Source organism: Thamnophis elegans, chromosome 15, assembly GCF_009769535.1.
Source record: "Thamnophis elegans isolate rThaEle1 chromosome 15, rThaEle1.pri, whole genome shotgun sequence".
Lineage (NCBI taxonomy): Eukaryota > Metazoa > Chordata > Lepidosauria > Squamata > Colubridae > Thamnophis > Thamnophis elegans.
Window position 1 is genome coordinate 17,602,591 of NC_045555.1, and position 27,932 is coordinate 17,630,522.

At 42.1% G+C, this 27,932-nt stretch overlaps 1 protein-coding gene across 1 annotated transcript in view; it reads left to right on the forward strand.

Moving 5' to 3' along the window:
* The window catches only part of LOC116518589 (pulmonary surfactant-associated protein D-like), a 43,196-nt gene that overhangs the window by 2,795 nt on the left and 12,469 nt on the right, over positions 1-27,932 (forward strand). The window contains 1 exon segment of the mRNA XM_032232093.1: positions 26,159-26,364. Within this exon segment, the coding sequence (XP_032087984.1) occupies positions 26,175-26,364 (190 nt within the window). The 5' untranslated portion in view covers positions 26,159-26,174.

The window sequence follows — 27,932 nt, forward strand, 5'->3', positions numbered from 1 at the left end:
GATTGAGGAAGATACATTTTATAACTTAAACCTATTTAGTTTTTGTTAAAAACTAAATTGAAGAAGGAGACTATTCACAAAGGTTTAATTATTCTTCTTTTCTAGGAATTTATGTAAAAACCATTCTTTTAAAATCCCAAATTACCCTAGATGTTCTGGATGTTCAGTGCTTACAGATTTGCATATCTCACTTCATATCAAGTCCCCCCTCCCCATCTCAGTTCTTTCCTCTTTTGTTCTCCTGTTGAATTATTGACGATAGAGGAAATAAAAGGATAATAGAGGGGAAAATAATTACTTTTGTTAATATGCAAGTTTTATTTCCTTTGTTTTTGTTTTATTGTGGATACTGTACTTTATTTTGTGATAGGTTACCAGCAAGTGGAATATCTGGGTGATAACATATAGTAAATCCTAAAGTTCAATATAAAGGATGGTTGCAGGAACCATGCAGGGTATGTCTAGTTTGATGACAAGAAGGACTAGGGGAGACATGATAGCAGGGTTCCGATATCTCAGGGGCTGCCACCAAGAAGAGGGAGTCAAACTATTCTCCAAGGCACCTGAGGGTAGAACAAAAAGCAATGGGTGGAAATCAAGTAGAGAAGCAACCTAGAACTAAGGAGAAATTTCCTGACAGTTAGAACAATTAATCAGTGGAACAACTTGCCTCCAGAAGTTGTGAATGCTCCAACACTGGACGTTTTTAATAAAAGATTGGCCAACCATTTGTCTGAAATGGTGCAGGGCAGTGATGGCGAACCTTTTTGGCACCGAGTAGCCAAACCAGAATGTGTGTGCATGTGTGCACACTGCAGCGTCGGAAACCTGAACACCAGCGGGCCAGTGCTGCATGCTTGTTTTTTGGCTGTTTTTCAGGCCATTTTGGGCCTGGAAAATGGCCCCAAAACAGCCTGAAAAAGGCCCCAAAATAGCCTGGAAAATGGCCATTTTGGGGGGCCATTTTCAGGCCATGAAGACCAGCTGGCCAGCATGCATGAAGAGCAGCTGGCAATGGCACGCGTGCCCACAGAGAGAGCTCTGTGTGCCATCTCTGGCACACGTGTCATAGGTTCATTTCATTTCATTTTCCCTTTATTTGTATGCCGCCCTTTTCCCTGGGGGGACTCAGGGCGGCTCACAGTTCAAAAAAGGGGGGGGGAGGACAAACAATTTCCAACATACAGACAATACAACATATTAAAAAACACAACAGCCACACAATTCGAGTGGGGTTAGAGTCTTAACCCCAGGCCAGCCGGGACAGCCAGATCTTTAGGGCGGCGCGGAAGGACTGGAGGGTGGTGAGGATCCGAATCTCCACGGGGAGTTCGTTCCAGAGGGTCGTAGCAGCCACCGAGAAGGCTCTCCTCCGGGTAGTTGCCAGTCTACACTGGCTAGATGATGGAATTTGGAGGAGGCCTAATCTATGCGATCGTATCGGTCTAGTGGAGGTAATTGGCAGTAGGCGGTCTCTCAAGTACCCAGGTCCAATACCATGAAGGGCTTTGTAGGTGATAAGTGGCATCTTGAATCGCACCCGGAGATCAACAGGCAGCCAGTGCAGCTCGCAGAGGATAGGTGTTACGTGGGTGAACCGAGGTGCACCCATGATCGCTCACGCGGCCGCATTCTGGACCAGCTGAAGTCACCGAATGCTCTTCAAGGGCAGCCCCATGTAGAGCACATTGCAGTATTCCAGCCTAGAGGTCACAAGGGCACGAGTGACTGTTGTGAGGGCCTCCCGGTTCAGGTAGGGACGCAACTGGTACACCAGGCGAACCTGGGCAAATGCCCCCCTGGTCACAGCTGACAAATGATGTTCGAAAGTCAGCTGTGGGTCCAGGAGGACTCCCAAGTTGCGAACCCTGTCTGAGGGGCGTACAATTTGACCCCCCAGCCTGAGAGATGGAACACTTGGCCAATTCGCGGGAGGGAAACACAGCAGCCACTCGGTCTTTTCTGGATTCTTCATCACAGGTGTAGGGTTTCCTGCCTAAGCAAGGAGGTGGACTAGAAGACCACCATGGACTTTTCCAACTCCTATTCTATTCTATTCTATTCTATTCTATTCTATTCTATTCTACTCTACTCTACTCTACTCTACTCCATTCCATTCTATTCATCCAAATCCCTATCCTTACCCCTATCACTGATCCACATTCTATTCTATTATATCCTATCATATCCTATCCTAAATAAAGAATTAAATAATCACTCTTGGCCAAGCTATGAATAAAAATAATAATAAATGGGACAGTAGGATGATCTTTCCAAGCAGACACTACTAAGTGTCACTTAACCATTCTTCATGCTTTCTGTTTCTATGTTTGATGGCTGAATTTTATGGGGGAAAAATATAGCCCGATCAATTATGTTTGTTAGTGGGACATTGAGAACATCTGCCTCCAGATGTTGTGGGTGCACCACCACTGGAGGGTTTTAAGAAGAGATTGGACAGCCATTTGTCTGGAATGTCCAGAGTCTCCTGCTTGAACAGGTAGCTGGACTAGAAGACCTCCATGGTCCCTTCCAACTCTGTTATTCTGTCATTCTTTCATCCCATCAAGACCAAAGAAAGTCTGGAATGGTATAAGGTCTCTGAATCCTATACCAGAGATTGGTATAGACATTTATATGGGATGGTTAAGAGTCTCCTGCCTGAGGAGTTGGTTGGATTAGAAGACCTTCAAGGTCACTTCCAACCCTATTCAAAATCTTTCCTTTAGGAGCTCAGAATGGCAACTATATATTTATTTATTAGTTTGTTAAACATGTACAAGATAGCAGGTATGAACATAGACATGAGCAAAGAAAATGAGTACGAATAAATGGGAACAGTAGGACAGGGAAAGAAGGCACAAACTCTTAGGAATGGGGTGAGGTCCATGGTAGACAGTTGAAGGTTGAAGCTGTGGGGGTTTTGAGGATGTAACAATGGAGTCAGGTAGAGCATTCCAGGCATTGACCACTCTGTTGCTAAAGTTGTATTTTCTGCAATCGAGTTTGGAGTGGTTTACCTTGAGTTTGCAATGATTGTTTGCCCGTGTATTATTGCAGTTGAAGCTGAAATAGTCGTTGACAGGTGATATCCCTCACTCATGCCTAGAGGAAATGAACCAGACTTTACCCTCTTTTATGCAAATTCCCATCTTTCCTAACCTTCTACTTTTATTTATCAACTAGGCAACCCGTGCCCTATTGGGACATCGTTTCAGAAACATTTCCTTCATAGCTAACTAGGGAAACAGAAGGGCCACGGGGGCAGTGGGGTGGGAGGTGGGAGTGATTTCTAACTTCCTGACAGATTGCACCTTGGGTTTTCTTATGGGAAGCTGGCATGGAGCATCAGAACAGAATGGGACAACTCGTCGCAGCTAACTTGCTGCAGCCAACTCACCATGGCCAACTCGCCGTGGGACAATTTAAGAATTCAATTTAAGAATTGGTGCACCAGTTGCGACCCTATCTGGACCGGGAGGCCCTTCGGATAGTCACTCACGCCCTCGTCACCTCAAGACTGGACTACTGAAACGCGCTCTACATGGGGCTGCCCTTGAAGAGTGTTCGAAGACTTCAGCTTGTCCAGAATGCAGCCACGCGAGCAATTGTGGGTGCACCTCGGTACACCCACGTTACACCTATCCTCCGCGAGCTGCACTGACTGCCCATTGGTCTCCGGACATGCTTCAAGGTGCTAGTCATTACTTTTAAAGCCCTACATGGTATCAGACCTGGGTAATTGAGCCTCCTCCTGCCAGTCACCTCCCAAAGACCTATTAGATCCCATAGACTAGGCCTCCTTCGAATTCCATCTGCCGGCCAATGTCGGCTGGCGACCCCCCCCCCCCGGGGGAGGGCTTTCTCTGTGACTGCTCCGGCCCTATGGAACGATCTCCCCATTGAGATCTGGACCCTTACTACCCTTCCGGCCTTCCACAAAGCAACTAAGACCTGGCTCTTCCGGCAGGCCTGGGGCTGTTGAATTATCCAGCCCCATTCGAGGTTACGACTGTTGTTGAATTTTAAATTGTTGTTTTCTATTTTTATTTTTGTATCCCCTCCCCTTTTTATTGTTAGCCGCCCTGAGTCTTCAGGGAATAGGGTGGCATACAAGCCAAATAAATCAAATCAAATCAAAAAAGCGTTTTATTTTTTTGTCATTTACATTTCATGCTCTCCCTCCTTTTGCATCCTTTCTTTAATGATTTTATTTCATCATTTCTTTGGTATTAGTGTAACTCTTGTCCCTCAGTGAGTTGGCCATGGAGAGTTGGCTGTGGGGAGTTGGCTGTGGTGAGTTGGCTGCAACAAATTATGACTGAATCATACTTCAGCTGTCAATGCACCCTATTTAATGTTAATTGCAAGTTAAGACATCTCATGATTCAGCCTCAATTAAGTCCTTGTAAGCCAAACATAGGTTCACGGTGGCTCAGGGGCTAAGACGCTGAGCTTGCCGATCCGAAAGGTCAGCAGTTCGGAGGTGTGAATCCTTAGCGCCATGTAATGGAGTGAACTCCCATTACTTGTCCCTGCTTCTGCCAACCTAGCAGTTCGAAAGCACATAAAAATACAAGTAGAAAAACAGGAACCACCTTTATGGGAAGGTAATAGTGTTCTGGATGCCTTCAGTGTTTAATCATGCTGGCCACATGACCACGGAGACGTTTTCAGACAGCGCTGGCTCTTTGGCTTTGAAACGGAGATGAGCACTGCCCCCTAGAGTCGGGAAGAACTAACACATATGTGTGAGGAAACCTTTATTTTTACCTTAGTCAAACAGAGTTTACTAAAGGTAAATTCCTCCCTCTCTCCCTCTCTCCCTCCCTCATTCCTTCCCTCCCTCCCTTCCTCCCTCCTTTCATTCTTTCCTTCCTTCCTTCCTTCCTCCTTCTTCCCTTCCTCCCTCTCTCCAAAATTTCACAATATTTTAAATCTACCATGATCCCTGTTCCTCCATGCTCTTAGAAGAAGAAACTAGCTTGCTAAGAACCAGCAGCCAACACATTTGTTGTGCAAGGAACAATGCCTCTGTGTGTCCTTTGGCTTTCTTAAGCTTCCTATAGTGGAGAGAGAAAAAACACAGTTCCATGATTTCTCAATAAGTCCCATTATACTTTCAAAAATATTTGATTTTATTCTTTTCCTGTCCTCCCCCCCCCTTCTTCTTTTTTCTGACACTGCATCAGTAGAAATGAAAGATAGAAACAGGAGATAAAGTGGGAGCTTTAGCCTAAAATACCTGCCATTCTGGCTTATGGGGGCCTTGCCAGGCTGTCTGCCCCCTCCTTAATTGTAGTGACAGCCAATTAAGATTAAAGGTTTTTGCTTCAAAAATAGGTGTGGAGGTAGATCAGTATCTCAAGGCAATCTATTTACTTCTGAAGCCAAGGGATTAAAGTACGCTATTAGAAAACTCGTTCCTTTGACATCTGAGAAAGATCAGCCAAACAAGAAAATTGATACGGGCTATTCTAAAAAAAAATAAAGGAACGTTGACATTTTCAGCTAAGCTAAGTTTTGGTTTTTCATACATTCTATTCTTCGTTCCCCCAAAATTATAATTATTTAATTATGTAAATGCTTAGCAAATTTTGAAGGGGGGGGGGAATGTGTGCTTATCAGGTTGCACGTGAGGAATCCAGGCAGTCGGGGATTTACAACAGCTCATTTAGTGGCCGTTCAAAGTTACGACGGCACTGGAAAATAGTGACTTATGGCTGTTTTTCACACTAACGACTGTTACAGCATCCCCCTGGTCACGTGATCAAAATTTGGATGCTCGGCAACTGACCTCATATTTATGATGGTTTTAGCATCCCGGGGTCATGTGCTTTGCTACCTTCTGACAGAGGGCAAATCAATAGGAAATCCAGATTCGCTTAACAACCATGTTACTAACTCAATAATTGCACTGGTTCACTTAACAACGGTGTTGAGAAAGGTAATTAAGATGGGACAAAACTCACTTAACCAATGTCTCGCTTAGCAACATAGATTTTGGGCTCAATTGTAGTCGTAAGTTGAGGACTACCTGTACTTAGATGCAGGGGTGGGTTCTGACTGATGCTACTGCTGGTTTGCTCAGGGGCATGCTTGATGAGTGCTACGCGCACATGCGTAGTACTATAAAAAATGCTCCTGCGCATGCACAGAAGCAAAAAACAAGATGGCGGCGCCTATGGCAGCGCCAAAAGAACCAGTTCAGGGGCATGGCCAGCCGAGTTACTACCTACTTGGCCAATCCTGTCAGAACCGGTAGGAACCCACCTCTGCTTGGATAGAATATCAGGTCTGGAAGGCGTTTTTTTTTTTAAAAAAAATGCACAAAAGTAAGCAATTACAAATCTATTTTTTGTATTATTGCCAAGGAAACAGGGTGATTGAATAGATAAACAGATTATACAGATTAGCAGAGTTGGAAGGGAACTTGTAGGTCATCTAGTCCAACCCCCTACCCAAACAGAAGACCCTACACCATTCCTGACAAGTCCAATCTCTTCTTGAAAGCCTCCAGCATTCCATTGGTTGATTGTTCTCACTGTTAGAAAGTTCCTCCTTATTCCTAGATTGAATCTGTCCTTGGTCAGTTTCCATCCATTATTCCTTGTCTGGCTTTGGGGTGCTTTGGAGAATAGCTTGACCCCCTCCTCTCTGTGGCATCTCCTCAAATATTGAAACACTGCTATCATGTCTTTCCTGGTCCTTCTCTTCCCTAGACTAGTCAGTTCCTGCAACCATTCATCGTACACTTTAGCCTCCAGTCCCCTAATCATCCTGGTTACTCTAGTCTGTGCTTTTCCCAAAGACTCAATATCTTTTATATAGTGTGGTTACCAAAACTGATTGCATCTCTGCAGTTGCAAGCTTGTGGAAAGGATGTCTGCCTTTGTTTATATTCCTCCATAAATTAATAGTCATGTAATCTTTAAGTGATCTACAAACAGATGTTTTTAGGGTGTCTGCAAGGATCCAGTCAGAAACACAGCTTCTGCATTCACAGAGGAACTCCCAATATCATTTAATCACTGCTATTTTATGACTTTATAGGAACAAAAGTGCACATTTTAAAAACCGTTGCATAAATAAATAGAATGCTATCCCAGGGAAGCTTTAAATCTTTTAGCAAATATTCAAAAAAAGAAAAAAAGAAGAAGGGTTCTCTGGCAGTTTTTAATATCCTAGTGCTTTAGTGCTTATTCATAGGAATGAAATAAATTCATATGTATTTATTTAATACCTTGATTTAATATTTCTCCAATAAATCCCTTTCAAGGTCTTTTTAGAAGAAAATGTAAACGAGAATCTCCTTCAAGCATCAATAAAAACAGCAAGAGCAGCACAATGTTCAAAGCCATCTGTTTCTGAAAAATATTCAATCCAAGTACAACTGAACTCAATCTTTTTTCCTTCTTTTTTTTTTGGGGGGGGGTGGAGAAAGAGAAGAGAGTCGCAAAATAACACCATCTTTTAGCATATTGGCTCTCAGATTTTCCTTTCCTTTCTTCTTTCTTTCTATCTCCACCCTCCCTCCTTCCTTTCCTTTCCTTTCAATTTCTTTCCTTTCATTTCCTTTCCTTTCCTTCCTTTCCATTTCCTTCATCTCCATTTCTGCCCTTCCTCACCTTCCCTCCTTCCTTCCCTCCTTCCTTTCCTTTCAATTCATTTCCTTTCCTTCCTTTCCTTCCTTCGTCTCCATTTCTGCCTTCCCTCCCTCACCTTCCTTTCCTTTCCTTTCCTTTCAACTCCTTTCAATTCTTTTCCTTCATTTCCATTTCCTCTGTCTCCATTTCTGCCCTTCCTCCCTCACCTTCCTTCCTTCCTTCCTTCCTTCCTTTCCTTTCCTTTCCTTCATTTCCATTTCCTTCATCTCCATTTTTGCCCTCCCTACCTTTCCTCCCTCCCTCCATGCCTCCTTCCTTCCTTCCTTTTCTTTCCATATTTTGTCCTTGTTGCCTTCCATGTTTCACCCTTTTTTTATTCCAATGAGCAGAACTGGGGACTTTATCAATAGGAACACAGTTGGTCCAGATTTGAAGGCACCACAAATGGTCCTTTGAACCATTTGTCATGGGAACCATTTGGATGGAACAAATGTGATGGCTGAAAGGAGCTCATAGACCACCATGTCAAGTGTATCGAATGGGTGTTCCTCAACTTTTAGTTGACTTAATCTTGACTATGAAACTAAGCACGGCCAAGCCTGATTACTACTTTGAGGGGAACCATAAAGATGTGCCAGGACTGTTGGCTAAACCAAGAAGTTCAAAGAAAAACACCCCCAGAAGACAGAAGTCTACAAAGATTGCCCAAAAAATTCCTACATGGTCAGTCGAGTCCAAAATAATCTTCTGTGACTTAGACACTCAGCATGACCTAATCTGCTCCCTTGTATCAAATGTGCTATTTTTAATATGCATCTTTCAGTTACATTTGGTAGAATCCAGTTTTGGTCACCATGATGTAAAAAAGATGTGGAGATTCTAGAAAGAGTGCAGAGAAGAGCAACAAAGATGATTAGGGGATTGGAGGCTAAAACATATGAAGAACGGTTGCATGAACTGAGTATGTCTAGTTTAATGAAAAGAAGGACTAGGTGAGACATGATGGCAGTGTTCCAATATCTCAGGGGCTGCCACAAAGAAGAGGGAGTCAAGCTATTCTCCAAAGCACCTGAGGGCAGGACAAGAAGCAATGGATGGAATCTCATCAAGGAGAGAAGCAACTTAGAACTCAGGAGAAATTTTCTGACAGTTAGAACAATTAATGAGTGGAACAACTTGCCTCCAGAAGTTGTGAATGCTCCAACACTGGAAGCTTTTAAGAAGTGATTGGACAACCATTTGTCTGAAGTGGTGCAGGATTTCCTGCCTAAGTAGGGGGTTGGACTAGAAGACCTCCAAGATCCCTTCCAACTCTGTTATTCTATTCTATTCTAACCTCACTTCCTAGTGTGGAGATTTTCAAATGAAGCAAATCATTCTTTTCGTTCAATTTTATCATACGAGGAAAATAAAAATGCTGTACTCTATTAGCATTTACCAAGATGTCATTTTCTATTAACACTGTTATTTAAACAAAATCTTCCATAACTTGAGCTTCCAAAAATCACCTACAACCATTTTATAGATCAGAAAAAGTCAACCGGGGAATACACATTATTTCCAATTAAGTTTTTTTTTTTTAAAAAAAAGAAGAAATAAAAATAGATTCCTATTAAAAAGTAATAGACTCTGGGGAATTTCTAAATGTTTGTTTCCTTATAGTATATGCATAATTCAAGATCTCTTGGAACTGCCAGGAGTTCTTTTTGCTTGACAGCTCAAGTAACAAGCTGATTTATTGATAACAAAAAAAATATGAAGATTTACAATCCACACTGTTTTTACTGTCAAATTTTGATGACAGCCCAGGAGAAGAACCGACCAGCATAGTTTACTTTTTGAAAGTATGTGAAAAAAATAAAATCTTGCCAATTATTTCAAGGGCTAGGCAGTGACAATGCTGCTTCAGAAACATTGAAGTGGACTCTTTTGTAAAACAAATAAGTCCTTTGCTTGTAAAAATGAAGTAGCCCGGTGGATTTATACTATTCTCTTCTGAAGCTTCTCTTGGTTTCCTTGAGTGCCTGCTGGAATCTCTTCCAGATTTTGCAAAATCTTAGAAGGGGCAGGATAACAGCATAGGAAGGGACCTTGGGTGTTTTTTAGTCTAACCGTCTGCTCAGGCAGGAAACTCTATACCATTTCAGACAAATCGGTTGTCCAATCTCTTCTTTAAAAGCTCCAGTGATGAAGCACCCACAACTTCTGGAGGCAAGCTGTTCCACTGATTAATTGTTCTTACTGTCAGGAAATTTCTCCTTAGTTCTAGGTTGCTTTTCTCTTTGATTACTTTCCATCTGCTAATTCTTATCCTGCCTTCAAGTGCTTCGGATAGTAAGTTGACCCCCCCCCCCAATCTTCTTTGTGGCAGCTCCTCAAATATGGAAGACTGTTATCATGTTACTCATAATCCTTCTTTTCACTAGACTAGACAGGACCAATTCAATTCCTGCAACTGCTCCTCATATGTTTATGAAGCAATGGAGCTCCATGATTATGAGGCTACAAATATCTCATTGGTGCAAATTTTACATCCAGTTCAGCTGAATTGATTCCCTTCATGGAGCAAAACAAATCCAAAGTGCCTAATTATTCTACTCAATAATTATTTGGACACAAGGAGAAGCTGGGAGAGACTTCTTTAACTTTTAGCTGTGCAATATGTTGATTTCTCATTCTGAGTAAAAGTTGGGTTTGGACATACAGATCAACAGAAGGGGCGTGGTGGCTCAGTAGTTAAGATGCTGAGCTTGTTGATCAGCAAGGTCAGTAGTTCAGCTGTTCGAATCCCTAGTGCTGCGTAACGGAGTGAGCTCCTGTTATTTGTCCCAGGTTCTCTCCAACCTAACAATTCGAAAGCATATAAAAATGCAAGTAGAAAAATAGGAATCACCTTTGGTGGGAAGGGGAACTGCTGTGCGCCTTTGGCATTGAGTCATGCTGGCACATGACCATGGAGACGTCTTGGGACAGCACTGGCTCTTTGGCTTAGAAATGGAGATGAGCACCATTCCTAGAGCCAGAAATGGCTAGCACTTATGTGTGGGGCAATCTTTACCTTTACCTTATACAGATAAACATAACACCTTGAAGTTAACAAACATCTCTCCCCCCCACTCTATTCTAAGCCATTGTACTTTTTTGGGACATTATCTAGAGTCCAGCTCATTTTGAATCTTAACCGAAGCTTCATTTACAAACCCTTTCACACCTGAACTTGCAAAGATTTAACGAGCGACCGAGGATGTTTGGTTTGCAGGTGCACCTACTTTGTTTCCCAGAGTAACTCCCATCCATGTCCATTCAAGTTACACTAAATAAGTATAAATATATTTATAATGAGTATAAAATACTGGGTTTTTCCAGTAGTCCCGAAGAGCTGCAAAAGTTGGACCATGAGGAAGGCTAAGCACTGAAGAACTTGATGCTTTCCAATTGGTGGGATTGGAGAAGACTCTTGAGAGTCCTTGGACTGCATCAGCCAATCCTGAAGGAAATCAATTGTGACTCTTCTTTGAAAGGACAGATACTTTGGCCACCAAATGAGAAGAGTCTTGGAAAGACCTTGATGTTTGGGGATGAGGGAAGGCCAAAAGGAGAAGGGATGAGGGAAGGCAAAGGAGAAGGGGATGAGGGAGGGTTAGATGGTGTCATTGATGCATGAACATGAATTTTGGAAACTCTGGGAGACAATGGAAGATTGTATGCTATAGACAATGGGTGTCATGAAGAGATGGACACAACTTAACAACTGAACAACAAAAACCCATTCAAATGGCATAAGCATAAGCAGAATGGAAAGCAACCCAAAAATTCAGGTTGAGTATTGACATTATCAGTCATTATTACAAACCAATTAAAGAGGATGACCTTTTATGAAGCTGCTGGTTCCTTCCTTACCATTCATGTTTAGGGGAAGAATATCTGAAGCAGGAAATATCCCCACATCCCCTCCAAATGAGAACGGAGAAGGGGAACTGGAGATGGTGAACAAAAGAAAGAATTAATCTTCCAGTTCACAGAAGAGCAATTGTGTGAGGCTTAATACCTAATATGCTTTTGGAGTCATACTTACACAAGCAAGCATCAAGGATAATCCAGAGCAGAATGTCTGTGTGTGTGTTGTGTGTGTGTGTGTGTGTGTGTGTGTGTGGTTATGAATTGAATATGCTGACTTTCATCTCAAGGTTGCCAATGACTAATAAACAAAACACAAAGTAAAAGCATTTGAATCTAAATGTTCCAGCAATGCTTTAATGGGGCTAAAACATATGACAAATAGTTACAGATATTGGTATGTTTAGTCTAATGAAAAGAACTGAGGTGACATGATGGCAATCTTCCAATATTTGAGGGGCTGCCACAGAGAAGAAAGGGTCAACCTATTCTCCAAAGCATCTGAAGGCAGGAGAAGAAGTAATGGATGGGAACTGAACAAGGAGAGAATCAACCTAGAATTAAGAAGAAATTTCTTGGCTGGTAGAACAATTAACCATGAATGGTTTGCCTCCAGAAGTTATGGATGCTTTATCACTGAGGGTTTTTAAGAAGAGATTGGAGAGCCATTTCTCTGAAATGATATAGGGTTAGGATTAGGACTAGAAGCATGTTGGACTAGAAGACCTCCAAGGTCCCTTCCAACTCTGTTATTCTGTTATTCTCTTCTGCTGTTCTGTTTTCTCTGTTTTGTAAGATGAATCTGAAGATTTCACAGTTTTGAGATTTCTTGGTGGAGAATGTTGTTGGGAACACTGGAGAACTGAGAAGTTCAAAGGTCTGCTATGTTACTTTCTTGTCTGCCTTCTCCAAAGTGTAAAGTACTGCAGAACATTTCAGATTCGAAATGCTTGGGCTGTTTGTACGCCCAGAAATGTTCTGAGCTTCAACTGGGCTTAAGTAGCTCAGCTATTCATGCTGAAGTGGGGCTAGAAAGAGAATGTTGGAAACTTTCCAGAATAGTTGGAATGGCCCATTTCAAACTAAAAATTGCTTCTAGCTCAATAATGGAGCATTTTAAGCATTACATGTTTGAAATTTGAAATGTTTGCCCATCCTTGATAGCCAGTTTCCATCTTGAAGTATCTTAGCAAGATGAAGACAGAGACAGGCATACAGAATGGAGAGAGAGAGAGAGAGAGAGAGAGAGAGAGAGAGAGAGAGAGAGAGAGAGAGATGATAAATAGAAAGGTAGGTAGGTAGTAGTAGGTAGGTAGGTAGGTAGGTAGTCGGTCGTCGTCGGTCGGCGGTCGGTAGCAGGCAGGCAGGCAGGCAGGCAGGCAGGCAGGCAGGCAGGTATAGAGATAGAAAGATGATAGATAGATAGATAGATAGATAGATAGATAGATAGATAGATAGTTAGATAGATAGATAGATAAATAGATAGATTAGATAGACAGACAGACAGACAGACAAAGAAATAGATGGATGGATGGATGGATGGATGGAGTGGATAGATAGATAGATAGATAGATAGATAGATAGATAGATAGATAGATAGATAGATAGATATAGATAGATAGATAGATAGATAGATAGATAGATAGATAGATAGATAGATAGATAGATAGATAGATATAGTAGAGAGATGGATAGATAGAAAGACAGATGGATGGATGGATAGCTGGAGGGAGGGGAGGGAGGGAGGGATAGAGAGAGAGACAGAGACAGATACAAATAGAGAGATATACAGATACAGATACATATCTGCCCAATAAAGTTTTCTTATTTGGGATGGATTCAGTGGTGGGTTGCAGGCAGTATGCCCTAGCACGGACATACTGGAGCCTGCCTGGAGCACTGGATACCATTCTGGTACAGTGCTCCAGAGGGCCCACCCACCTGCTCGAGCTCCTTACCTGTGCTTTAAGCCTTTGCCGCTTCTGCGCACACGCGCATGGCGCATATGCTGCCTGCGCAACACTCTGCCGAGTCAGCTGGAGCAGTGTGTGTGTGTGTGTGTGTGTGTGTGTGTGTGTGTGTGTGCCGTCACATGTGGGTGACGCCGGGGCTGTTCCAATCGTACCAGTTGGAAGGGAATCTGGAACCCACCACTGGATGGATTGTATTAACAATGTCTACTTTCACGATGCTTTTCAACACATCCAGCCTGATAATAGATTTTATTTCATAGTTTCTACCTTCATAATGGGTTTTCCACACGTGTGTGCTTGACAGGCAGTAATAAAAAAATTGCTTATGCACATGCGCAGAAACAAAAAACAAGATGGCAGTGCCGTAGGCACAGCCAATAGAACCAGTTTGGGGGGCATGGCTGACTAAATTACTACCTACTCGGCCGAACTGGTAGGAACTCACCTCTTCGTAGAGCTCTCTGAGCTTTTCTTGCAGATGCTTCATTACAAAACTAGGTAACAGCATTGGTGCACTGATGAGATTACTTATTTGATAATGAAATATATGCACCAGTGGTGGGATTTATTTATTTTTTAATACTGGTTCTGTAGGCATGGCTTTGTGGATGTGGTGTGGCTTGGTGGGCATGGCTTTGTGGGAGTGGCTGGGGAAGGATACTGCAAAATCCCCATTCCCTCCCCACTCCTGGGGGAAGTTTATTGCAAAATCCCCATACACTGTAGAATTCAATATGGTTATTGCCCTGGGATAGAAGCTGTTTTTCAGCCTGATTATCCTTGTTTTTATTATCCTGTACGGTCTGCCAAAAGGTAATAGTTTAAAAAAAAAAGGATGACCAGGATGAGATGGATCTTTGAGAATGTTTTGAACTTTCTTAAGGCAGCGGGAGCTATAAAGGTCTCCCAAAGAGGGGAGAGGACAACCAATGATCCTCTGGGCAATGATATTGATCCTCTGGAGCACTTTCCTATCTGCCACTGTGCAATTGGCAAACCATACACAGATGCAGTAAGTTAAAAATGTAAGTTAGGATGGCACCAATAAAAGGGACTTAGGAGTCCCTCTCCACTCCTGGAGAAGGTTACTACAAAATCCCCATTCCTTCCCCACCCCACTAAACTGCTTTCAAGCTCCGTTCTCCTGTTCAGGACAAAAAAGAAGATCAGCTGGGAGGCCGCGGGGCATGGCCAGCCTATTTTCCGTTCTCCAAACTACTCATAATTTCTGCTACCGGTCCTGTCCAGAACCTGTCAGAACTTGCTGAATGCCACCCCTGATCTGCACCAAGGACCTGAGCTATATATCTTCTCTTCTATCAGTTTTCCAAAATGCTTAGCATCACTGCAAGAATAAATATTCAACATTCTTTGATTAACATTCTTAGACTTACAATGTAGTACTTGTTTTGAAATAAACCGGTCACTATGGTTTGGGGAAAGACTTTTTTTAAAAAAACAATAAAGGCAGAGGACTGTTTAATTTCAACATTTAGTTCTTCATTCTATTGCCAGTCCTCTGATACACTCCCCATTTGTCATTCTTCCTCATATCACAGCCATAAAATTGCCTTAGTTTCACAACTGGATCAAGGAAGACAGAACACTTGTCCTTTGAAACAATGTCCCTGTAGTTTTGCTCAGGTTGACTTGTGGGTTCCTTTATCTATTAGCGCCTTAAGTTTCACACTGGTGCCTTTAAACTTCTTCAGTTTGCCAAAACAAAGATGTGTAAATTATAATATCACACCAAAAGATCGTGCCCAATTAAAATGATAAGAAACGATAAGGACAAAGATTACTTTTGTTAGGCCTGGAAGCCATCTTTTGCATTAGGCCTTCAGACCTGCCACGTTTACTACTGTGGGAAATTGGGAGGGGGGATGTATGGAGCATGGGTGATATATAGTCCAAAATAACATTCCTTTCTCAGAGAGTCAAGGGCAACTTGCCCTGCACTTATAAGGAAGGAACTGGGAGACATCTCCAGAGGTGGTATGCAGCAGGTTCTGACCAGTTCTGGAGAACTGGTAGCGGAAATTTTGAGTAGTTCAGAGAACTGGTAAATACCACCTCTGACTGGCCCCGCCCATATCTATTTTCTGCCTCCCGAGTCCCAGCTGATCAGGAGGAAATGGGGATTTTGCAGTATCCTTCCCCTACCACACCACCAAGCCATGCCATGCCCACCAAGACACTCCCACAGAACCAGTAGTAAAGAAAATGTGAATTCCACCACTGGGCATCTCTGTTTGGGACAGTGTTTTGATTGGACCATGTGATAGACATGTGGGTGCTGGGCAGGGCATGAATTTTTTTGGGGGGTGGGGAAAACCTGGAAACTTTCAGATTTGGGTTTTCCCAGATGTGCCAATATGACAGTTCTAAGAAAATGGAACTTTGAGGAAACTCAAGTCTTGGAGTTTTATTTCGTTGGGGGTGTTACTTGGAACCCTGACAACTTTATGGGCTTATGTGATATTTTAAAAAAATAAAATAAACTTATTTCCTGGATTATGATAGGCCTAATAGTAATGTGACTGTCGACCGAGTCTAATTGCAGAGTATTAATTGTTCCCCTGGAAGATTAGCACTATTATTCAATAAAGCTGATAAAGGGTCTTGAGTCTAAATCATACGAAGAACAGGGCTAGATATGACTAGCCTACCAAAGAGAGGGATTGGGGTGGTGGGGAAAATGTAATAACTGTCTTCCAATACTTGAGGTCCAGTCATAGAGAAGAGGGATTGACTTATTCTACAAAGAACCCAATGGCAGGACATGGATGGGAGCTCCTTAAAGAGAGAAACAGCCTAGAACTAAGAATAAATTTCCTGGCAGTAAGCAGAATTCACCAGTAAAATGGTTTATATCCAGAAGTTGTGGGTGCTACATCACTTGAGGCTTTTAAGAAGATGTTGGACAGCCATTTGTCTGCAATGATATAGGACAGTGATGGCTAACCTTTTTGTTGTTGCATGCCGAAAGCGCATGCATGTGTCCCCACACCCATAATGCAATGTGTGTGTGACCCCCCCATGCCCCACCCCTCCACGCATACATTTTTATGTGAATATGGCTAGAGTCAGTGGGAGGTTCCTACCAGTTCGGACCAGTTCGGCCGAACCAGTAGTGGTTTGGTGGCCTGGGTTGCTGGAACCGGTAGCGACCCAGGCCGGCCACGCCCCCGAACTGGTTCTTCTGCACATGCACAGAACAATTTTTATTGCACTGCGCATCCATGCAAAGTGTCCATGAGCGAACCAGCAATAATGACTGCCTGAAACACCCCTGGCTGTTTGGGTACAGTAGAGACAGACACACATATAAACACGCACATAGAGAGATCTAAAAGGGTGCTGATTAAAAGATGCCCATCTACACAGTGACCAGGTTCACCCAAAATGCTAATGTTAAAACCAAAAGATCTCGCAGATTTTTTACGCAGTACAAACTCAGCTGCATTCTAGATTGATTGACTGCTACAAATATCAGCACACTGTTCTGTTTTCTTCCCATTTTTATTCCAGAAAGCTTATTTTTCATTCTTGTATAATTGTGTCAATATTTCTTGCTTTTCCACGATGAAAAGACGATTCACCCACAAGATTTTATCGATTCAATATTTCCTAAGTGTGGAAGGCTCCGTGTTTTGTTAATATGTAAGTTTTGGAACAACACTCCAGGGATTCATTTAATTCAGGCGTGTCCAACCTTGGCAACTTTTAAGACTTGTGGAAATCAACTCCCAAAATTCCCTAGCCAGCATTCTGGGGTCCATAAATTGTCAAGATTGGACACCCTTGATTTAACCACTTTGAGGTTATTTTGGGGACACTATTTGAAGTAATTTAAAAAAAAACTGCCATTATATAAATAAGTTAATAGATTTGACCTGGAAGGTTAAAAAAATAAAGTTCTGGTTTTGCAAGAAATTTCCCCAAACATGACCCGATATCTACCAGAAAACTACACTTTTGTTGAAATTGCAGATAACTGAAAAGTTAATGTTGAGCCATACATTGTGAAAGAACATCTTCCAATTTCAGCAGAACATACAGTATATTGAAAGAAAAAGGGAGAAAAAGCAATTAAGAGTCCAGCAAGGGATTGAAATAAATCAGCACCCAACTGTTAATCAACTTTTAAAACAATAAGCAAAATGAAACAATGACGTCAAAATGGGAAAGTTAAAATTCTGGAGCGCTTAGAAAATGAAACTGATTGACCGGATGCTGGATATGCCCAATAACTTTTTGATTGCTTCTAGATCAGTGGTTCCCAACATGGGGGTCCACGCCCCATAGGGAAGCAATTTGGACCTTATTTAAACCATGTTAATGGCCTTTTTGGCTTCCTCTGCCTTAGAGTTCACTTTCTGAGTAAAGTAAGAATTATATGTCACAAGGGGCGGGGGACAGGAATTTAGGAATGCTTAGGTGAGGAATGGCCAAAAAAAGGTTGGGAACCACTGATTTAGAAGTAATTGGAATCTTCAAGATTCCCACTTGCCCATTGGGATTGCCCAAAACTCATCTTGGGTGATGGCTAAGTGCTCCCCTTCAAAACCAGGCAGCCCTGTGATTGAACCAGCTTTAGCAGTGACATCAACAGATCATAGGTAAGAGGGGAAAAAACTGTGCAGCAGCCATTTTGAAAGGGGCAAGATACTTAATTTTTATTTTTATTGCTTGACTGCTGGTCTAGTATTAATCCTGGTATTAATCTCTGCTTATCTGGTGTTGATTGCTGGTGAAGAAATATTTTGTGTTTTTTTTTAATGTTTCCTTTTTAGTTTTTGGTTCTCTCTTTTTAATGATATGTAAATGTAGTTCATTTCTATGTGCCTGCTGATGGCTGATTTGTTTGAGTGACAGGCTTCCAGGAATTCTCTGGCATTTTTTGGACTTGGCCTGGTTTTGGATGCTCACATTTTCCCAGTGGAAACTGTTAATTGTTGTGCAATTAATACAAATGTTCTTTTCCATTCATTCTTATTTTTCTAATTCTAAGTCTAATGGGCAAAATGGTAACAGCCAATTTCTAGATCTGTTCAGTGCCCTTGAAGTCAAAATTCTCACAGACTTCTGTGAATGACTCAGCTTTTGAATATCTGTTGGAATGCTATTGTCAAAGAAAATAATTGTGTGACACTGATGATGATGTTCATCCATTGTGTTCGAAGAGGACCTTGACATCTATCAGGTTGTCCACAATGTGTCTGCAGGTGGCTGGTAAGGCCTATAAGAGCACGAAATGTTCTGCCACATGTTGGGCAGACATCTGTGGGCACCATTGTTACAGCACTTGCGGCTCTGGCTTTGCCAACCTGTGTGACACTATGGGGGAAGGGTACTTGATGTTCCTTACACCCTCCAGAAAGAACACCAAATTACACAATTTTTAGAGCAAAATTGCTTACTCAAGTGAGCCCCATTTCTCCAAGGAGCCATTGCAATCAAACCAGAAATTTACAAAATTCTTTTGTGGTGGATGTGGGAAGAACATCTTGTGAAATAATGAAGGGAGGCTCCATGACAGCACAGTTGGAGTCTCGTATTTAATTTCCAAAATGCTCTCCTGCCTAAAATCAGGGGTTCTTCTTAAGGAAGACAGAGAGTGCAGTTGTGTTTGCATTTAGAATAGAATAGAATAACAGAGTTGGAAGGGACCTTGGAGGTTTTCTAGTCCAACCCCCTGCTTAGGCAGGAAACCCTACACCACTTCAGATGAATGGCTGTCCAACATCTTAAAAGTTCCAGTGTTGGCAACTTCTGGAGGCAAGTTGTTCCACTGATTAATTATTCTAACTGTTAGGAAATTTCTCCTTAGTTCTAGGTTGCTTCTCCCCTTGATTAGTTTCCACCTTTGCTTCTTGTCCTGCCCTCAGGTGCTTTGGAGAATAGTTTGACTCCTTCTTCTCGGTGGCAACCCCTGAGATATTGGAACACTGCTATCATGTCTCCCAAGTTCTTCTTTTCATTAAACTAGACATACCCAGTTCCTGCAACTGTTGTTCATGTTTTAGCCTCCAGTCCCGTAATCATCTTTGTTGCTCTTCCCTGCACTCTTTCTAGAATCTCAACATCTTTTTTACATTGTGGGGCCAAAAGTGGATGCAGTATTCCAAGTGTGGCCTTACCAAGGCATTATAAAGTGGTATTAACGATTCACGTGATCTTGCTTTATTTAGACATGAACCCCTTTGGATTCAGCATAAGTTGTTTCTGGATAATAGTCTAAGATTATAACCTGGTAATAATACTCTGTACATATGATTGACCTTGGGCAACTTGCACATGATCCGTAATATTTGTTGATCCAGAAAGACAGAATATGTGGTATCGTGTGAAGAAGCACATGTGAACCAGATGATTGGTCATGCTTTCCTGCCCACAAGATGGGAAGGATGAAGGTTAAAACCATGTACATGTTACACCTAGATAGAATATGGAATCATAGGGCTGGATGAGACCTTAGAGGTATTTTAGTAGAGCTCTTCTGCTCAAGGCAGGTGACTGTATACTCTTGTTATACCATCCCAGTCAATGGTTTGACAATCTCCAGCAATGGCACACCCACAACCCCAGAAGGCAAACTACTCCATAGATTAATTGTTCTCACGGTCAGGAAGTTCTTCATATTTCTAGGTTGAGTTTAACAAGCTTCCACCCATTACTTTTGTCCTGCCCTCTGATCCTTTGGAGAATTTATTTATTTATTCATTTTTTATTTGTCAACAAGTAGAAGGAAACAAGTAAGAAACATATGAAAAAATGGCACAAATAAATGGATATAAATAAGTAAAACATAGCCATAAACACAAAAAGAGTACATATAAATGGGGACACTTAGGGCAGGGATGGGGACCTCTTAAGAAACACGTAAGGTCCACGGTAGACACCTTAAGGTAAAAGGTATGTTGGTTAGAGGAACTATCAACAGAATCAGGTAGGGTGTTTCACACATTTATTACTCTATAGCTGAAATAGTTTTTCCTGCAGTAAGATTAGAACGTATTACATTTAGTTTGTATCTACTGATGGCCCTTGTGTCATTGCATTTGAAGTAAAAGTAGCCATTAACAGGTAGGACATTATGGCAGATTATTTCGTTCAGGTCAGAACATAGACAGCGTAGTTCAAGGTTAGCCAGGGCTAAAATTCCAAGCCTGGTGGTATATGGAATTTTATTGTGAGCAGAGAAGTTGAGTGCTCTTCTTGTAAAATACCTCTGGACCCTCTCTAAGGTTTTAATGTCTGAAATGCAGCGTAATGTCCGAAATGCAGAATAAATCAATCCCCTCAAGCATCTTAGATTCATTTGATATCAACTTTATCTCAAGGATCTTTAACTGGAATCTTTTATTTTTGCATCAGTTTGAACGACTACTGCGTGTGAATGAAATGCTATGGGCGAATACATTCCATAGTCTGAAAGCAATCCAGAAGAGATCCATCTTTGAAATGATACAAGATGAGATTCTTCTTTTGGGGAACCTTTCCTTCACCAAGGGTGGGCTTCAAAAGTTTTAGCAAGGGGTCACCATGGTTGCTGGGTGGGCATGGCTATGGTGGGTGTGACCTAGTTGGCCTCCTGCACCATGGCCAGGGAGGGGGGTGTTTTTGCCCTCCCCAGGCTCTGGAGGTTGTTCTTGAGCCTCCGGGAGGACAAAAATGGCCTTCCCAGCTCCAGAGGCCCTCTGGATGCTGGAAATGGGCCCATTTCTGGCATTTCCAAATTTCTGGTAGGCCTGTTTTTCACCCTCTCCGAGCATCCACGCTGCATGCACCCTACACTTACCTGCATCCAAAAAGGGCTGCGTGGGGAGTCCTGGGAGGGGAGGGAAGAGGTGGGGTGGGTGGGGCCAGCCAGGAGTGAGATTTGGGGATTCTCCAAACTGCACAGAATCTTAGCTAGAGGTTCTCCCGAACCCCTGCAAACCTCCAGCAGCCCACCCCTGTGTTTGGACCTTAATGCTTGGGTAGGATTATGACTGGAGCTGTGGTCCCCCCCAGGTAGTGTCTCAATTAGTAAATGAGATATTAGTGAGAAACTGAAAGCTGGTAGCAAGTTCCTAAAACTGCTCTCTTCTTACTTTAAGTTCAGCGGGACCATCAATACATGGAAGAGAATGAGAGCCTTGGCTCAGATTCCAAGCAAGCCATTTGATCAAGTGATAAAATCATTCAGCATAGTCAAAATGGTATGCATTTTTGAGCGCTTGTCTTTGTTCTCTGAAATAGTAATTCCGTCTTCTTCTCAGGTGGCAAGAAATAGGGAACCTTTTTCTTCTTCTTCTTTGTATCTTCCATCCATGAGTGGCAGATACAACTTGGATGAATTCCTTGTAGATTTCCAGGAAGGTCATATGATTGAGAAACTGGAGCTGATGTTACTTAACTCGTGTTCTTTAAAAGGGCAGTTAAGCCCTGTAGTGCACGATCTCTATTCAGGTCCTCTCAGAACATCTGAAATTGCCAAGTGAGTGAATCCAGTTTTGCTTTGTCCTTCTCTGGTGGGTCTTTGGGGGGGGGGAATAGGCAAATGAACAGACTCCACTACTCCCTTATAGAAGATGACCTTTTCCCTCTGCTCTACAGCGTTGATTCATTTCAAGCAGTCCTCGCTCTTCCTAAGTCAATTGAAAAGCTGCTTTTTGATTAGTAAATGCTTTCCGTATCTGATTCTCGATCAGATTCTGGGCCTATCTCAGAATTATCTTTGGCTTCCGTGGCTCTGCATCCAGTGACAGTGTCATTTGTCTGTATTTGTTATCGCTTTGTGGAACACCTTGATTTAAAACTGCAGCTGGTCATTTAAGACTTCATTGGGAGGTCTGCAGCAGAAGACACTGGAGTTCGTGTAACTTTTTCAGAATTGCACAGAAGAAGAGCGTACAGAATTTTCTGTGCTCAAGCTCCAAGTTCGGCTGTATTTGTCTATCAATCCAGGAACAAAGAAGTTCTGTTCATCTGATTGAATGCAGAACCGATTCATTTTAAATTCCTGTGCTGTAATGTTTTAACCAATTTACTTTAAGAGTTGGGATCATGAAGAAGGATTATAAGGTGGTGGAAAAATCTTAGGCTCAGTCCCTGGTTTCTGGAGGCTATCACTGTGGCCTCAAAGACCAAGAGGGTCCCTGAAGCATTTCTAATACCATCCTGCCTGTAAGTCGATCAGGTCACAGTGTCATCTTCAAGGTGTATTTCTCTACCTAGTGGTGAGCTGAGCTTAATGTGCAGTTAGATAACTGGTAAATAGAGCTTTGCAAATCCTTGAATGGGGGCATTTGATTCAAGGACGCTTCAATCATCCCTCCCTCCCCAAAGTAGATTCTCCAAGCAGTGTCTCCAAGCTGTGGAATCAGTGAATCAGTGCTTGCAAGGTATCTGAAGAGCTTTCTCAACTGCTTGAAAGATTGAGTGGTTTTTCTGCTGCTTCGTACAGGATGTTGCAATTTTCAGTTCTGTTTGTGGGGAAAATTGAGAAGAAGCAGGTTGAATGTTGCAAGGGCATTGACGGGGGGGGGACCCCCAGGTAATATGATTTACCAACTTGTTCAACTCTCTATCTTAACTCTTCTGCGATGACAACAGAATAGCAGAGTTGGAAGGGTTGGTCATCTAGTCCAACCCCCTGCTCAAGTGGGAAACCCTATAGCATTTCTGACAGATGGCAGTCCAGTCTCTTCTTGAAAGCTTCCAGTGATGAAGCTCCCACAAATTCTGAAGGCCATTGGTTGATTGTTCTCACTGTCAGAATGTTCCTCCTTATTTCTAGGTTGAATCTCTCCTAGGTCAGTTTCTATCCATTATTCCTTTTCTGGCCTTCAGGTGCTTTGGAAAATAACTTGACCCCCTCCTCTCTGTGGCAGCCCCTCCAATATTGGAACACTGATATCATGTCTCCCCTGGTCCTTCTCTTCACTAAGCTTGCTTCTCGGTTCAGGCAGGAAACCCTATACCATTTTAGACAAGTGGCTGCCCAATCTCTTCTTAAAAGTCTCCATTGATGGAGCACCTACAACGTCTGAAGGCAAGATTAATTGTTCTTACTTTTAGGAAGTTTCTCCTTAGTTTTAGGTTGGATCTTTCCTTGATTAGTTTCTATCCATTGCTTCTTGTCCTGCGTTCAGGTGGTTTGGAGAACAGGTTGACCCCCTCTTCTTTGTGTGACAGCCCCTTAGAATATTGCAAGACTGCTATCATGTCACCCTCTAGTCCTTCTCCTCATTAAAATAGACATGGCCAATTCCTGAAGCCATCCTTTATATATTTTATCTTCCAGTCCCCTACTGATCTTCGTTGCTCTTTTCTGCACTCTTTCTAGAGTCCCAGATCTCTGACATTTCTCTATCCTAAAAGAAATATACTGTGGGACTTATTCAAAATTTGACTGTGGAAAAAACCCTTGATGGAATCTGAAACTTGGCAGGATCTTGAATTCTTCATAGGGCCTATCAATCATGCTACATTGATTCTGTTCAATTTTGGTGGGAAATCTTCTAAAACACCAGCGTCTAGAGAGAACCAGACAACATTCAGAGTTGTCAACCTTATTTTAGGTCCTTTTCTCTCTGGTAACACTATGCTGCTAACTAGGGCATCTAAAACCTTTGCCAGACCTTCATTTGAATACTGCTCACCTGCCTGGAACCCACACTTCATTTCGGACATTCAAACCTTAGCGAAGGTCCAGAGGTATTTTACAAGAAGAGTACTCAACTCCTCTGCTCGTAATAAAACTCCGTATACCACCAGGCTTGAAATTTTAGGCCTGGATAACCTTGAACTACACCGTCTACATTCTGACCTGAGCTTAGTGCACAAGATAATCTGCCATGACATCCTACCTGTTAATGACTACTTTTACTTCAACTGCAATAACACAAGGGCTATCAATAGATACAAACTAAATGTAATCCGTTCTAATCTTGATTGCAGGAAAAACGATTTCAGCCATAGAGGAGTAAATGTGTGGAACACCCTACCTGACCCTGTTGTTAGTTCCTCCAACCCCCATAACTTTTAGCTTAAACTGTCTACCGTGGACCTTATGCGTTTCTTAAGAGGTCCTTAAGGGGGCGGGCATAAGTGCACCAGCGTGCCTACCATCCCTGTCCTACTGTCCCCATTTATATGCACTCTTTTTATGTGTTTATGGCTATGTTTTGCTTGTTTATATCCATTTATTTGTGCCATTTTTACATGTGTTTTTCCTACTTGTTTCCTTGTACTTGTTGACAAATTAAAATAAATAAATAAATAAATAACCATTTCATTTCGCCAGAGCAAACAGGTTACACTAACTGACTGGTCTCTCTTCTATGTAGAAGAGGTCAGAGCTGTAACTTTACATGCAGAATGTTGACTAGAGACAGTTTGAGCACAAGTAGGCATTAATGGAGATCCTAGAAGAGGGAATCATGCTACAACTGACAAGAAAATAAGAACGTCACAGCATCAAAAGACATGGGCATCAACACAAATACGGACACAATCTTGAAAGGCAGTTGGGTAACTTTGATTTGCGACTTACTCCAAAGCTCAAATTTGTATTCTAACAAGCACTTCCTGCATTTGGCTGCAAAGAGAGATAAGGAAGTGGTGCAACAGGCAAGCTGTCTTCTCCCAAGGCGTGGATTCTATCATCAATTAACTACTAACAAGTGCAAGTAGCCAAGGGGCACAAAAAAGAAAACTCTATTCTTCAAAGTTTCTAGCAGAGAGGTAGATGCAAAAAGACACTGTGAAACGGAGGGGGGGGAGACACTATGAAACAGAGGCATAGAATCAAAATCATGCGAAGAATTAGAACCATTTTATAAAGTCTTAGTAAGGCCACACCTGGAATCCTGCACCCAGTTTTGGTCACCACATTACAAACAAAATGTTGAGACTTTGGAAAAAGTGCAAAGAAAAGCAACTGATGTGATTTTAAAGACCTGGAGACTAAAACATATGAAGAACGATTGCAGGATTTGGATTTGGCTAGTTTAAAGAAAAGAAGGACTGGAAGACCCATAATAGCAGTTTTCTAGTATTTGAGGGGCTGCCCCAAAGAAGACGGGGTCAACCTATTCTCCAAAGCACCTGAAGGCAGGACAAGAAGCAATGGATGGAAACTCATCATGGAGAGAAGCAACCTGGAAATTAAGGAGAAACTTCCTAAGAGCCAGGACAATTAACCAATGGAAAGGCCCGTCTTCAGAAGTTGTGGGTGCTCCAACACTGGAGATTTTTAAGAAGAAATTGGACAGCCACTTTTCTGAAATGGTACAGGGTCTCCTGCTTGAGCAGGGAGTTGGACTAGAAGACCCACAAGGTCCCTTCAAGCTCATTTCTGATTGATTGACTGATTGATTGATTGATATAAGAAAGCGTAACAAATTCAATTGGCATTTGCTTTCCAACTCTTCACATGTGTAAAAAAAAAAAACAGAAAATGTTAGCTGCTTGAACAAATCTTATTTGAAATATTTATTTTTACTCTGCTTTCCAGAATACATCAATTCTGAATTGGGTTGCCATCAAATGTCAGATCGGAAACTCCGATTGAAACATATCTTTGAACATCAAACTGCCAACTTCAATTGACTGAGAGCTGAAACTCACCTGTCCTACACCCCATATTTTTACCTATTTCTCCTTCTCGTTCACTTTTTTTTCTTCCAGGTCCTATTACTCAGCAATGCAAGCGGTCCTGCTCTTTTGCACTTTAGTGTCAGCAGTGGCATCGATGTCCACCCCAGCGACACCGAAAGTCTTGCATGGCTGGAATGCTTGTACCTTAGTGATGTGTGAACCAGCTGAGCAAGGGATACCGGGACGCGATGGCCGAGATGGAATTCAAGGAATAAAAGGGGAACAGGGCGTACAAGGTATGGAATTCCTGCCTTCTTGATGTTGTTTAGTTCTTGGGGGGGGTGGGGTGTAGGACATCGGCTTTCTGGAGATACATTAAGAGAGGGGTTTGCTTTTGTTGCATTTTCTCTGATGTGTTGACTCCATTGGGAGAGTGAAGTGTATGCCAGTGGAATCTAGAATAACATAGTTGGAAAGGACCTTGGAGGTCTTTTAGTCCAACCCCCTGCTTTGGCAGGAAACCCTACACCACTACAGACAAATGGCTGTCCAACATCTTCTTAAACACTTCCAATGTTGGAGCATTCACAACTTTTGGAGGCAAATTGTTCCACTGATTAATTGTTCTCACTGTCAGGAAATTTCTCCTTAGTTCTAAGTTGCTTCTCTCCTTGATGAGTTTCCACCCATTGCTTCTTGTCCTGCCTTCAGGTGCTTTGGAGAAGAGCTTGACTCCCTCTTCTTTGTGACAGCCCCTGAGATATTGGAACACTGTTATCATGTCTCCCTTAGTCCTTCTTTTCATTAAACTAGACATACCCAGTTCCTGCAACCGTTCTTCATATGTTTTAGCCTTCATTCCTCTAATCATCTTTGTTGCTCTTCTCCGCAATCTTTCTAGAATCTCCACATCTTTTTTACATTGTGGCGACCAAAACTGGATGCAGTATTCTAAGTTTGGCCTTACCAATGGTATTAACACTTCACATAATACACAAGCAGTATTAATACTTCACATGATCTTGATTCTATCCCTCTGTTTATGCAGACTAGAACTGTGTTGGTTTTTTTGGCAGCTGCTGCACACTGCTGGCTCATATTTAAATGGTTGTCCACTAGGACTCCAAGATCCCTCTCACAGTTACTACTATTGAGAAGGTACCACCTATACTGTACCTATGCATTTCGTTTTTCTTGCCTAAATGTAGAGCCTTATTCTTTTTACCATTGAATTTCATTTTGTTAGATAATGTCCAATGTTCCAGTCTGTCAAGATCCTTCTGTCTCTTAAGCCTATCTTCTGGAGTGTTGGCTATTCCTGCCAGCTTGGTGACTTCTGCAAATTTGATGAGTTCCCCATTTATTCCCTCATTGTAATCATTGACATCTATAAAAACAAAACAAAAAACAAATCATTGATGAAGATGTTGAAGAGTACTGGGCCTAAAACAGAGCCCTGGGGTACCCCACTGCATACCTCCCTCCATTTGAATTTGTTGATTTGAATTTGTCTAGGGTAGACAGGTGCTCACTTATCATTCTCTTCCCTGTTTTAACTTGTGTTACTAATCTGTTTTTTATGGTGCTGTTTTTGATAGGTTGGACTGTTTTTTCCCTTTGTGTAAAGACAGTACTTTCCTTAGTTTCAGGGATATCTCAAATCTTTATTTAAATTATGTAATACTGACAGGCCTGACCCATACACATAATTTAGTTTCAGACACATGTTATGCACCTCTATATCTGATGAATCATTTCTTCACTCTTGAATTTGGCTAACTTGAAGGAAATTGAGAAGCCTGGAGAATAAAAGCAAAGATGTAACAGAGAAAGGGTTGGAAGCAAAAGAGTATTAAAAGTATTA